The sequence below is a fragment of the Notolabrus celidotus genome, chromosome 24 (genome assembly GCF_009762535.1).
Source record: "Notolabrus celidotus isolate fNotCel1 chromosome 24, fNotCel1.pri, whole genome shotgun sequence".
In the NCBI taxonomy this organism is placed as follows: domain Eukaryota; kingdom Metazoa; phylum Chordata; class Actinopteri; order Labriformes; family Labridae; genus Notolabrus; species Notolabrus celidotus.
This window is the reverse complement of record NC_048295.1, coordinates 8,719,594-8,733,741: the sequence shown is the minus strand read 5'-3', so window position 1 is coordinate 8,733,741 and position 14,148 is coordinate 8,719,594. Positions and strand designations below refer to the sequence as shown.

Sequence of the window (14,148 nt, the reverse complement as noted above, 5' to 3'; positions counted from 1 at the left end):
CTGTTGTATTACAGAGCCAGTAAGAATCACTCATTAATCTTTATCCTGTCAGGTTGGAACGAATACCATCATTGAAATACAACCTTCCTCCCCCCTGCTGTGTGATTACATGTCAGCCAGTGAAAAAATGCAGAATAAAAGTGGGAAAAAACAACATCAAATAAAAATAGATGAATAAAGCTAGAGGCTGATATTGGAAGGTGCCATGTATACTGATTGAAGACGCTTTGATAGCAGCAGAAAAACTGGATTTGTACATTTTTCTTCTTCTAGTGTCCGGGAACACGACCAAACTGTCGCTGCCTCTTTACCTGGGAGACGAGGAGGGCGAGGAGGCTGGAGGACGAGGAGACGATCAACCCTACAGAGAGCTCTCCATCACTGTGACTCTCCAGCTTCCTCGTATCACCATCCACCCGCCTCAGATCCTCCTCACACCTGTACCCCTGGACACCAACGCAAGTGCTGCAGTGACCCTACTGGCGTCAGGATATCCGAGGTTGGTGCGCACATATAAACACACAAAAGGCTAAAAAATCCTCGTGTGGCTGCAGCGTTTTCTGAATGACCAACTTTGGATTGCAACACCTACATAAACTGCTTTACGATCACAGTTGTAGTCATCTGTGTTTCAGCTAAGTGGAGCAATAACACTGATGGATTTTTATTGTATTTACATTTTTTCTCCCAGCCTGAGGCCGTTAAGCAGCTGTGTGGAGCCATTGGAGCTAAATAAAAGCAAAGTAAACACAGGACCATAAACTGATTTATTCATTTCACTGGGATTTCTATCAATCAAAACAGGGCTCATTCACTGGCAGGCCTGCACTCCTGTTCCATTTCACTCACATTGTAAGCCAAAACGCTAATCCTCTCTCCTCTGTGGTTTACATTGTTATTCAGATTTCACAGTAGACAGCAGTCTGGCTGCACCATTTACAGCCCTGGCAGCATTTCCAGACCCACTGCATGTGACATAGAGCCTTTCCTCAATCAGGGCCACTCTTTATACTGTAATATCTTAATAAAACAAAACAAATAGGATCAAACGCAACAAAGGATACATCAAAAATGACTATTTAGCTCTCAGCTAGTACGCAGAAAGCTATGTATAATGTAGCATGGAAGAACAAAGGTTCAATTATAGATCTAAGCTTAGATCCATACAGCTGAATATTCCATGAACAGCTTTCACGATGTATCTAACAGTGAGTTGATTACGTGACAGATTTGTTGTAATTTTACCATTAAAAACACTGTGAAGTGAACAGACCCAGACCAGGATAATTAGCATTTCATCTGTCTGCAATTTTCAAGCACAGATAGTTGCACTCAGTAGCCTCTCTGTAGCTTTCAACATTGATAAGATGGTGATATTATTACACACATCACACCTCAATCTGTCTGCAGTGGAACTACTATATCAGCTGAAGTGGATGAGGTGAAACTGCAGGATGGAACCACTCAGCCTGTCTCTGTCATCTTCCCAGAGGGCAACAACATCCCTCCCCGAAACCAGGATCAAGATCAGGTACAGCCTCGCACTCGGACTAGTTACGCCCGAATAAGTCATGCAGTCAGACACAAGTGCGGTTGTTGAACTTGTGAATAAAACCATGTGAATGTTTTCAAATATTCAAAACATGCGATCATGGATGAGTGAGCAACATTTCAATGCTGCGACTCTCACTCACACAGTTGCTGTCTTTTGTTTCGTTATCTGGCGACAAGTAATCTGCCGTGGTGTGAAAGTCTCTGTAGGCATATTAATCCAGGCCTACAATAAGTCTCAAAGGACCTGCATCTACAAAAGCTGATTTATCTGTGATTTTCTCTACATTCCTGCAGGCCTTTATGTGTTGTTCACCTCACACTGCTCAGATAACTTCACATCTTTATCAATTCCACTTGCAACATGAGGCTGATGTCTCCCCGCTCCGTTTTTGACAATCTGCCCAAATCTGTCACCGACTCCATCTGGTGATCAGTCGTCACACGTTTTAATAATATGACAAGAGGAGCTGATTCTTCTGAGTCCTGCCTGTCACTTTAAGAGATGCTCTCATTAACTGTGTGCTCTCATCCCATCTTTCTTTCTGCAAACACAGAGACGTCTGAGTGGAATCCAGAACCAGGAGGCCAGTGAGACCTCTCTCACCTGCTGTGTGTTGTTCTTCTCTGCTGTACCTCTGTCTCTTTGCACGACTATCACCTTCACTGACCACCTCCACAACAGGTAACTGCCTATTTGAAAACACAGGCCCTTATATCTTCATCCCACTACTTTTATACTGTGCTTTTGTGACTGCTGTGTCACAGAGTATCCCAAACTTCTGCTCAGAGGAAGAAGGATCGCAAATAGAGGAGGAGAATGAAGCGAGGAAACATGAGAAAACATCACAACATCACCATAGTTTCCTAACTGAGTTAAGATCAGCAAAACAGTCACTGAAGCGTGCCTGGAAATGCATCATAAAAAAGAAATATCTCGCCATCATAAGCCCATTTTACTTGCTTCTGCATGATTTTTTAAATGTGGTGCAGGAAAGAGACTTCACACTGTGCGAGGGAATTGTAAATGATGCAAGGCCGAAGCTCACAATATATGTGCTCACACTGTACAGGTTGAGTCAGGACGTGGCTTAGACAGTTGTCAATAATGCTTCCTTTGAAAACTTCCACACACAGACGTTGAAGCCTTGGATCATGAAGTACAATCGGCACTTTTCTGACATGACAACAGAAGATGAAAGTGAAGAAGCTTTGTGGTCGAGTAGTATTGGTTTAGAATGCAACAAGTAGTCCTAATATTATGGCTGATTAGTGTGTATCTGTGTATTTCAATCTGCAAAAAAAAAGCCCTAAAGTTTGAGAATCAGAACATAGAAATGCTCCAGGTGGCAATCAGGGATGGGCGATCAAGCTGAAAATTGGTCCTTCTTCAAAATCAGTTGTGCGGCCTCAGTAACCAGCTCCAAAAAATGATCTGTAGAGATTAAATATGAATTTGCTATGGCCTGCTTTCATTTCTGCATGTGCCCCTTTAATAGGCAGAGTTCAAACACCTTCACCTTCAATACCACAGACTTTGAACTATCATACAATGCTGCTTTTTAGCCTTTTATTAACCTGATCTCCCTCTTCTCTCTCTTTTCAGATTCAAAGTGAAGCTGTGTGCCATCGCAGACAACAGTCAGCTGACAGTCTGGCCCTACATGGCCCTGCACCGCTCTGATCAGCAGATAGTTCTCAAAACTGGTACTGAAAACACAAACAGCATGACACATCTCACTTAAATACTGCTTATATTACAAGTTGATTAGGCTCCAATCAGTACAAACATCACTTCTTCTTTATTCTCTGTATTCAAGTATCTTTCCTTGCATCTGATTGGTTTATGTGCAACATTCAGGAGCCACAGCGGTTGAGGCCATCCTTCAAAGTTACCACACACCGAGTCCTGCTCCTGGTCGCAATTCCTCCTCCTCCTCATCGTTTGATCACAACAGCTCCTCAAACAACACCCCGGTGTCAGGTCAGACAAGTGAACACACAATCACTGAATGTTAGTGCGATATGTTTCTTTAATTTTCACTAGTTCTGTGTTTATGTTGGTCCTCCTCAGACTCCTACCCAGGCAGTGACAGCGTGAGCAGCCAGGGCAGCTGCTGTCCTGATAGAGACACCCCAACCAATCCTGGCGTCCCAGAATTCTGTGCTGCGAACTCAGACGAAGGGCTATTTCACCAGACGGTGTTGTTGGCTGTGGAGAGGTGGTTTAGCCTCTTTGGGTGGCTGAGCGGGCCGCATCCTATCTCTGTGCCACACACACTCAGAAAGTAAACCTACGAGACTCCTCAGAAGAGTAACGTCATAGAGTTTTTACTTTGAAGGACTCGAGTGTGAACACTTTTTCTTTTCTCCTCCAGAGTCGTGTCAAAAATTCAGATGAGTCATTCCAGCGGACGGACCTGTCGAGTCAGTCAAAACAAAGACTCAAGGTGTGTAAAGGAGGGGATTTTCAGCCCCCACAGTCAGAGCAGACAGGTTAAGTTTAGGGCTTAAAAGAATTAACATTCAACTCCAAAGTAACAGGCAAACTAAGGCAGAACCATAATAGCATGGCACAGCATTAGATCTTTAAATCTATTTAACAGCTATAATGGAATAGGGAAGGATTCAAAGTCTCCTCCTCTGCCTTCTAAAAGCTGCTTTATGTAGAGAACTCAAAGATAAACAGAGGCTTTCATGTGCAAATAACATTTCTCTGTGTTTTAAATTGTAACCAGCAGCTTTCTCCAGTTTCTATAGGTTATTAATTCTTGGAGAACTTCAATAGGTTGAGGAAAATAATCAATGATACTTGAACTGGAGCTCTGGTGGGATTTAATTTCCTCTCAGTGGTGGCATCGATCCGTCTTCGCTCACAGGAGACATAACTTCATTGTGTTGTTGTGTCTAGGTCTGTAGTGGACATGCTTCATCACCTGACTGGCAAACAGATCCCAGGGATTTCTCGCTGTCAGACGTTTTCCAGTGATATACACGTGCGCACGCCTCAGCTGATACGACAGCACGAGGCTATGCTGGCGTTTCTAAGGTAGGCCTTGCACACCTATACACAATGCATCTGCAACATCATGACTAGACTCTGTCACTTGTCTTCTTCTTGTCGTGTTCAGAGTGCAAGGAGCCCGCCTTTGTCACATCAGACCTGAGTACTTACTGGATCTGCAGGAGTTCAAACACTGGTGCTCCCTGCAGGTGAACACACACATGAACCAACACATTCAAGACGCCATGGCCAGTAGGGCTTTGCATTGTGGGAAACAGTTGGTAGGGAGACTGGTCTGCTGCATACTGAGAAATGTTCCTGAATCAGTACGACATCTGGGTAGTTAATCTCTTTAACGCAAGTGTTACATATGGTTCTTTTGTGTGTGTTCCTCTCAGGCGAATGAGGATGAACCTGGACTGGACTACAGCAGCGTTGACTATGAGTCTCTGAGCAAGCGATCCTGGACTGATGTGCTGCTCCAAATATACAAGGTCTGTACATCTATGCAGCAGCACTAGCCTTCTTTTTCTCTGTAATATATATAAGTGCATTTAATAAAGTGTAAGAACCAATTCCCCCTGTCAATCCCTCGTACATTCTACACTTAGCTTGCTCTCCTTTTTGTGTTTCTCTCCCTTCAGGCAGCTCTCTTTAAATAATTGATTATTATTGACGGTCAAATAAAGGTTAGATCAAGGGTTGAAAACCATTTGACCTGACAGATCCTGACATCTTAATGAAAGCTTGAGAACACTTTTCTACTCAGAAACAGTGTGTGAAAGTGTTTCTGTGAATATAAAGCAGACTCAACCTGGTCTTGTTGAATAGTAGCATCAAGCCTTTTGCTTTTTTTCTGAGGTGCTGGTTTTACGTCGAGTGCAACAAAGCGGTGCGAACAAAATTCCGAAGCAGACCGACTTGGCTGGGATCTTCCAAGTTCCAAGCTCACAGCCGCTGGCCAGCAACATCTACTCATCCTGGGAGCTCCAGGTGCTTTCTTGGCTCAACACACACTACCTGAGCATGAGGGAGACGGTGTGGGAAAGAGGTAGAGCATGCAACATGTACACATTATTCTATCCCTCGGTCAGTTGAGTCTTCCTCAGTGAACCCAGGCTCCTAATTACAGATAATGAATCTTTGCTACACCCGTTCAAAGATCATCTATTTGAAATGACGCCCCAACCTATGCAACCTCTACATGTTACCAAGTGAACTGCTTTTTTTTTCCTTTCTGATAACATCAATAATTCAACATCATCAGCTACATAGCTTTTACACCAGAACCATCTCTAATACTCGGGGCTGTGAATCCCTTAAGAGACGAGTTACCAGACAGAACCATATTCAAAACCCCCAACAGGACCAGTTCTTGTATCCTGTCTCTACTCTTTCCTTAAATATTAATCCACATCTCAGTCTTCTGCCCTTCTCATTTTGAATTATTCACCGACATTGGTGAGCACTACTATTACAATTTCACAATTCCTGCACATCCTCTTGAATGTCAGTAGAACTGTTAACCACTTTTTGACGTTTCTTTTGTTTTCAAGTGGAACTTTTTCACATTAAACAACTTCCTCTACTTTCTAAATTAATTCCACAATGTGAAAACTTCTCCTCACCATTTGGATGGTAATTTAATGTTTGACTGGAAGGCCTAAGTTTTTTTAGTACCTTTTGATGCTTAATATTTATTACTGATGTGCCGGTGATGTCTGCTCGGTAATGGTTTGCAGGTAATGTCCCATCAGCACGCTGGATCATGAATTTCGACCTGGACTTGACAGATGGGCTGGTGCTCGCTGCTCTGCTTGCCGCCTACTGCCCGTACCTGGTCAGTGTGTGTGCACACGTCTCTGAGTGTGTCTGTTAATTCTGCATGCGGACGCTCTTTAATGTGTGTGTGAGTCAATGAGGGATGGTGGTTAATGTCTGTAAGTGGCACTCTGATTGATGTGATGAGGACGCAATTAGTCCTGAACAAGATTAGGGGAGCCTCTTATCATTCTAAGCACCGTTTTGTGTGTTCATGTGTGTGTGTGTGTGTGTGTGTCAGGGATGGAGAGAGTAACCCACTCTGTATTTCATTCCTGTAAGAGTCTGGTGGGGAAATTTGTCTTCCTCCTCAGAAACATCTGTCAAAATGTAAACTTAAAGTCAGATTTAAAAATCGGATATGCAAGCATGTGTTAGTACCAAGCAATCAAACGCCAGAGAGAGAGACCATCCAAATGAAACATGTGGATGTGTAGATACATCTTGTCATTAAAATCCACTTTACTGACGTGTTTCATTCATTAGATCTGCAGCCACTTCAGACGGATGTACACCACGACCAGCAACCTGGAGCAGATCCTTCACAATAACATCATCCTGGTCAAAGCCTTAACTGCACTTAGTCTCAACCTGGATGTACAAGTGAGTATCAGATGGGACTCCATCCATCCATGCATCCATCCCTTTCCTTCCACTTAGAGTCAGGTCACGGTGGATGCAGGCGAAACAAGTCAACCCAGACATCCCCTCCAGCTCCTTCTGGTGGATCCCAGGGCCAGCTGGGATATATAATCCCTCCAGAAAACTCTCGTCTCCTCCAAGTTCGATGCACCTGGCCCCAGGATTGCCACCCTCTTGCAAGAAATCCCTTTTGGATGCATCCTCATTCTTTAAGTCATCGGATGGGACTTCCTGCAAAGCCCCTATGTAGTCAGATGGGACTGGATAGAAGTTATGCACATAAAGATGACTAGTTTAACCATTTCACTTCAGTAGAACAAGCCTATCATCTGAAAAAGAGGAGAAAATCAGTCTGATCTGTGTTACCAAACAGACTTATTCACCCACTCATTGTGGTTTGATCCCAGTTAGTCTTCAGGTTTGACTCCAGGTCAGGCATAACTAATCCGTTACAATCCATTAGCTGGACTGAAACAGGATTTTCCTCCCTTTTCAACACTCTTATTTTATCCCAGATTCAAATAAAACACATAGTAATACCTCAATAGAACATTTCCTCCTGCTTTCTTATGAAGTTGTCAGCTTCTGACTCTGTGATGTTCAGCCCACAGACTTGTCCGACCCAAACCCTGTACAGATGCTCATGCTGTGTGTCCACCTTTATGAGAGGCTGCCTCAGTACCTGCCCCTGCACACCATCACTCTCTCTGGAGGCCTGCACGGCACCTTCAGCAAACAGGTCACACACACACTCACAAAGACACACACACAAACACACACACACACATGCGCACTCGCTGCATCAACTTTGGTCACCTAAATAAAAATATACTGTCTGCCTTGTAAATGAAATTCACGAGCACAGTAAGAGTGAAACGGCTCAGATAATAGCCCCCTGGTCAGATAATGACACACACACACACACACAGAAGCGCACAAACACTGCAACAGAGATGACACACATTAACAGGATTATCTGCACACACACACACACACACACACACACATATATTAATAGGATTATAGATACAGCCACACACACACTAACAGGATTACAAAAACAGACAAATATAGATCTGGGTAATGATCCACAATACCACATTGTAAGAGCGACAAAACAGATGTCAGTTTATTCATGCTAAGCGAGATGGATTGCATTGTTACATTGTCTTCTGGCAGCAGCGTTTGTTGTGTGTGTTTATGTGTATAAATATGTGGATGTTTATGTGTGTGTTTGTGCATTACAGGTGCGTCTGAAAAGCCCATCCTCTAAGCCTATAAAATACCAGGTGTTGCTTTTGGGAGAGGACGCACATCTCTTCTCGCTTCCTGGTGGATCTACCGTCACCATTCCTCCAAAGTATGTTTTTTGAGTATTGTTCTTTAATATAACAAGAACATACACTGAAAGCAGTCATACAGAGAGGGCTAATCGATCTGCAACTGCCCGAGCTATCATCCAATCAATCAATCTTCATTTATATAACGCCAAATCACAACAAACATTATCTCAAGATGCTTTTACAACCACCAAGTCTAGACTGTACTCTAAATTATTAACAAAGGCCAAACATCAAGACAGGATAAGATCCAGCCCCATCTTAAAGACAGGACTCAGTCTGATCTCATCTTAATCCACCATGAGCAGAGCACTTTGCAGCATTTAGCAAGTTACAGTGGCAAGGACAAACTTCCTTTAACAGACAGAAACCTCCAGCAGGACCAGACTCATGTTAGTCAACTATATGCCTTAGAAAGAGGGATAGAGGGAAAAGAAGAGAGAAAGAGAGATGATAGTGGTGAGACGGATAGTAGTAGTTGGAGTGGCAGTCCGTCTACAGCAGCGACTTGGAGGAACCTACGAGACAAGAGAGCTCAGGGACTCCAGAAAGGTCTATGGTCTGTAAAAGACAAACACTGCAAGTCTGGACTCAACAGTAGTGCAAGTTCTCAAGGTCTCCAGGGGTGTTTTGGTGACTTCTGCTCATGGATATAACTGAGTGATTAGTCAGACTGAAACACGATTCACTCGTTGAAAACTGCACTTTTCCCGTTCTGATGAAGAGCTCTGTTTTTCTGCAGTGCACACATATTTAATGAACTATTTACAGGCATGCTTTTCCAGGTTAAGGCATAAATTATCATGCAAAAGGAGTGTCGAGCCATGAAGCTCTAATTATAAAACACTGGAGCGTGTCTTTGTAGTCCGCGTCAACAACAAACTCTTCTCTAAAACTGATATTGTTAGCAAAGAACTGCTGCCTTTGCATCTGCACTTCCAAAATAACTTGTGTGGGGCTGACCTGTGCGCTGAGAAGATAACGAAAACCCCTTTTCAACTGATTCAGCTCAGGGTCCAAGTTAAGTAAATTGAGTTTTGCCTGGAGACTGTGGCTCATTAAAATGTACCCTTTCTGCTCTCAAGTGAAGCCTCTTTACAAAAATAGCCCATGTCCCATTTTGAATCCCCAGATTAACTCTCAGACATACTGTCTTATTTTTAATTCTGTGACTTCATGCAGAATTAGTTTTTAAATTCTGCTAAATCATCATTGTCATAACCCTGAAAGCAGCAGGAGGTTACACAGAGGAAGTTTAGTAGAATCAGTTTGTGAAAAGTTTGCTGTTGTGTTGGTTTTCAGAGCGAGCACTGAAGTGACCGTCCAGTACAGCTGCTCCTTCATGGAGCCTAAGGAGACGGCCCTGCTGCTTGTCTCCAGCCCTCCTGTCGGCCTGTGCAGCACCACACTCTGCTTTAATGTGCGGACACACGTCAGTCACATCAAACCCACAGTATGTACGAATAGACTGATAAACAACACAGCTTTCTGACTTGTTGATAGCTTGCTGATTGTCATTGTATATGATTGTTTGCTTCCTTACACCTCTCCTTAGAAAACTGTGAAGTGCAGATCTCCATGCTACCAGCTGAAGGTGATCCAAGTGCCTCTGACTAACCTTTTCAACACAGATGCTAAGTTCAGGTTGGTGTCTGCATGAATCCAAGTTGTGATAGATGAGCATCTGTGAGGAGCTTTGGCTGGTTATGAAACAGACTGGAAAGTAACATGATGACTTTACAAGACCATCAGCAACAAGACTGATTGTTCCCAGTATTTCCAATGCCTGTAATGTAATTAATAAATTATGAAATTATTAAATATGGTAGAGACAGCCCTATGCATGTAGAGGACAAAATCAGCAAAGACATCAGAGCAACTGATTGGTCAACAGAGGGCGCCAAAATCAACACTCTGCCTGATAAAGTCAGGAAGAATCAGAACACTTAGGTTGTATAGAACAGTTTTATTTAAACCATGACACTGCAATTTTCAAAACTGGCTTATATAATGCTGTTACATAAAATCTGATGACACTGCATACTGCTCATATATTTTGTATTAGAAGATTTTTGCACTCAAACACCTTTTGTTCATATTTGGTATTAAACTGTTAATTCATGATGTAGTTCTTTTTTATTCTTCTTCTGCGCTCTTTGTTTTTGCAGCAGAAACACAAATACTGCAACTAACTTCTACCCACTTAGCCATAAACCTGATTCTTAAAACTGAAACTTGGCACCATGTAGGGGAATCAAAGTTTGCTGTCACTGCAGACTGATCCAAGTCATTAAATGTGAAACAAAAATCAAAATGCTGTCTCTTTTAGTCTCTCTAAAATGTATTTTCGTGTTGCATCCCTGACTTCAAAACTTTTCTCTGTGTGTGTGTGTGACTAGGGTGGTGCTGGTGGAGTCTCCATTCAACCCACTGGAGCCTGAAAAGAAAAGAGACAGCCTGGTTCAGCAGGCCTCATCCAAGGCCAAGTAACACACGCACTGTTCACAGCACAAAGCAGAGACCGCACACACACACCCACATAAGCAAAGACACGTACTGTAGATCCACACAAAGTTAGAGGAATAGATTGACATTGAAAAGTTTGGCATGTCTCCACTTTTGACGGGAGGGATGGCAGATTTTAGTTCCGTTTGAATAAAGCAGAGAATGGTGTTTTTCTGACTCTACAAACAAAAGAAGAGCGACACATGAAAGATGTTTTAGAGCGACTTAATCAGGGAGTTCCCCGTCCGTCCGTCACAGCCTCAGAATGTGAGATAAGGTGGAGGTTTCAGCCTCAGGAGAGCTCTGGGTTGTCATTAAGAGTAGCTGGTTAGTATTCAACTCTTCCCACCAGAGATTTCTTCAAAGCCAAACATCCCTGCTCCTCCTCCTCATCAGGAGTCCACGATGAGGATTTAAAGTAGCTCTGAGGTCATTTAAGGTGCACCTGAATCAGGTTGTGTAGTCTGATATCCATAAACTATGAATGATTCTGATTTTCTCCTCTCCGCCTTCGTTTTCAGTGGAGAGACTTCAGACACGAGCTGCAAGGAGGAGATGGAAGGGAAACCCTCAGATCTCAGTAAGAAGGAAACACACTTACACAGGAGCTGCCGTGATTAATTTTTAAGCTCCTGTGTGTATCTACTATCTTCACTTGTGTCTGCTTGGTTTTGAGTTCTGTGCGTGGGGGTGTGTGTGTGTGCTCCCAGATGGTGAAGGCAGCGAGTTCTTGAGTGCAGTGAGGAGCGTTTATCTGAAGTCAGGCCAAGAAGACACTCTGAACATCCACTTCCTGCCCTTCAGCCCGGGCTCCAAGTACTGCTCTGTGCTGCTGATCTGCCCACAGGTTAGCATGCTGGTTTACCCAACATTTCCTGTAATGTTTATCTGTTATTATTGTTTAGGGGTGTCACTGAGTGTAAGATCCACCTCAGCTCCACCTCTGGCTGTTTCTAGATTGATCAGGAGTTCCTAACCATGTTTGTTTGTGTATGTTCCCCTGTAGGTTGGAGATATGGTCTACATGGTGAAGGCCTCAGCAGAATTGCCGCTTCCTTCTCCTGTCACTGCCAGACCAAGCTCTAATGTCGTGTCCATCCCTCAAAACTCTGGTGAGAATCATTACAGGACAACAAAATAGACGTTTTGGTTAGTTTGACCTTCATGGGCGTGTTATTTAGTGTTATGTTATTCTTTTCCGCTGACAGACCCGGTCGTATGTGTGTCAGTACTGAACCTTCGCTGCAGGGTGGGGCAGGTGTGCGAGGAGCTCCTGCATGTGCCGCTGGTCAATATGGCCTGGGAACAAGCTCTGTCCATCTGGGGTCAGCACAGCATGAGCGCGGACGAACACAGGAGGCGGATGCTGACGCACACTTTGCACAGCAGCACCGTCAGGGCAACCACAGCTGCTCGCAAGCTTCTTAAACAGGTACACACACACACACACACACACACACACACACACACACACACACACACACAGATACACAGATGTATCTTGAGAAAACTTGCTGCCCTTCCTCTCTTGCTTTCTGTAAGGCTGCACAGATGAGAGGTGTGCAAGACAGCAAAGAAGTGGAGTACAGTGTGGAGGTTTCTTTGCCGCAGTGCTTCACTTTACCCAGAACTGTGAGAATACCTGTGAAAGAAGACACCAGCATACCCTGGGAGAACCCTGCAGGTACTACATTTCAAGACCTGACAAAGAAGCATCCACGGATTCAGACTTGATTCATTTATTCATGTCATGAAGTGTTGCAGATTTCTATGCATCACTTTGGAAAAGCCTAAGTCAACTTCCTGAGTCCCTCACAGCTACTTCACCCTTTTATTAGTAATCAAATGATGTCACTGTAAACCCCTCCTCTCTTTGCATCTTTCCTCTCCTCCACAGACTGCGGCTTTGTGGACATCCCTTTCCGATTCCAGGCGGACTCTGTCGGGCACTTTACCTGCCAGGTGGTCCTGAAGTCCTGGTGTGATACCAGGCTCTATATGCTGCAAGCAGACGTTACTTCTCAGGTAGACAGCACCTATAAATACATGAAGTCAAAGTTTGATCGCATGTTGGTGTTTGTGGTTTATGTTTTGAATGCTGACAAAACAACCTGATGTGTTGCCGCAGGGAGGATCCATCCACTTGGACTTCAGGTCGCCTGCTAACCGCTCAGTCACACAACACATCCCACTGGTGAGTGGATTAATGAGTGCTTATCAAGGCAGAGAGTTAATCCTGGAAACAACCTGTTATAAAAACATATTAACATTTCAGCAGATAAAAGAGAGTATCATGAATTTACCGTTTATTTTTACTATTATCTGTCTAATCCAGCTTGTGTGTTTTTCACAGCACAATGAAACCCACCAGGACTGGAGGATGCATGCTGAGCTGCATGGTGAAGGATTCTCCGGCCCGAAGGTTGTGAACGTGCCAGCAGGGACGAAAGTGAACTACCCCCTCTCCTTCCAGCCTGCAGCACAATGCGAAGTCATGGTAATGTATTTATGATTTGTCCTTCATTAGTTTAGTTTTCTGTTGGTTCTCACAGATCTTCAATAAAGTTCAGAGATGTTCACTGACGAGGATTTAAAATGTAAAAAAGGTCGTATTTGAATGGTGCCTCTATTAGGTGTTTTACGGTCCTGTGTGCTTCTTTTCGATGCATTTTGGTGAAAGAATCTGATTTCCACGTACCTTACTCGTTTGCTATCTCCCATATTAACAAACCACAAAAGCAAGAGAGACGAAGAAGAGGCCGTCAAGCTGTGGAATACCAAGTTTGAAGAGTTTGTCTCTAAACTGAACCGAGCTCTGCAAATATTTAAGCTGTCACATTAAATGTTGATGCTTCATTGAAGATACGACAGGAAACTTCCAACCTCTTCACTGAATTCCTTCAATATCATCCGCTCCTGCTTATGCTTGAGTTTCATTTGAGCGATTCATCAACCCTGAATGAACATCAATCCACAGTCTGGGTGATGAAGAGTTGTTGCTTTAGCACAGAGATTCATACAAGTCAAAGAGGATGTCTGATCAGGTTGTAAGACACTGCTTCCTGACTCGGATCATCCAGAAGATCACGTGTGGCAGAGATAACACAACATGCATAGTTTTTTTTGTACAGACCAAACCAGGGATCAACTCGTGATTTGCAGCGACATCATGAAGACAACAAGGAACAAAAAGACCTCCATGTAAGGAACTCGAGGAAGGACTTGCTTGAAATCATGTCACTTGTTCTGAAAAAGTTGTGCTCCGCCCTTGTAGCATCCTTTCTT

General features: G+C 43.6%; 1 protein-coding gene across 8 annotated transcripts in view; it reads left to right on the top strand.

Moving 5' to 3' along the window:
• The window catches only part of LOC117807964 (cilia- and flagella-associated protein 47-like), a 39,173-nt gene that overhangs the window by 12,406 nt on the left and 12,619 nt on the right, over positions 1-14,148 (top strand). For all 8 annotated transcript variants that reach the window (XR_004630085.1, XR_004630083.1, XR_004630084.1 and 5 more), the window contains exons 26-51: positions 274-499; positions 1,411-1,531; positions 2,109-2,236; positions 3,158-3,258; positions 3,413-3,535; positions 3,626-3,839; positions 3,930-4,001; positions 4,463-4,600; positions 4,683-4,764; positions 4,954-5,049; positions 5,417-5,606; positions 6,298-6,395; positions 6,863-6,979; positions 7,623-7,757; positions 8,266-8,378; positions 9,661-9,811; positions 9,914-10,002; positions 10,758-10,844; positions 11,385-11,443; positions 11,574-11,710; positions 11,870-11,975; positions 12,072-12,295; positions 12,406-12,547; positions 12,761-12,888; positions 12,992-13,057; positions 13,217-13,360. Coding sequence is in view for 2 of the 8 variants with exons in the window: in XM_034677306.1 (XP_034533197.1) it covers positions 274-499; positions 1,411-1,531; positions 2,109-2,236; positions 3,158-3,258; positions 3,413-3,535; positions 3,626-3,839; positions 3,930-4,001; positions 4,463-4,600; positions 4,683-4,764; positions 4,954-5,049; positions 5,417-5,606; positions 6,298-6,395; positions 6,863-6,979; positions 7,623-7,757; positions 8,266-8,378; positions 9,661-9,811; positions 9,914-10,002; positions 10,758-10,844; positions 11,385-11,443; positions 11,574-11,710; positions 11,870-11,975; positions 12,072-12,295; positions 12,406-12,547; positions 12,761-12,888; positions 12,992-13,057; positions 13,217-13,360 (3,287 nt within the window). In the remaining 6 variants the exon portion in view is untranslated. The remainder of the gene's footprint in view (positions 1-273; positions 500-1,410; positions 1,532-2,108; positions 2,237-3,157; positions 3,259-3,412; positions 3,536-3,625; positions 3,840-3,929; positions 4,002-4,462; positions 4,601-4,682; positions 4,765-4,953; positions 5,050-5,416; positions 5,607-6,297; positions 6,396-6,862; positions 6,980-7,622; positions 7,758-8,265; positions 8,379-9,660; positions 9,812-9,913; positions 10,003-10,757; positions 10,845-11,384; positions 11,444-11,573; positions 11,711-11,869; positions 11,976-12,071; positions 12,296-12,405; positions 12,548-12,760; positions 12,889-12,991; positions 13,058-13,216; positions 13,361-14,148) is intronic.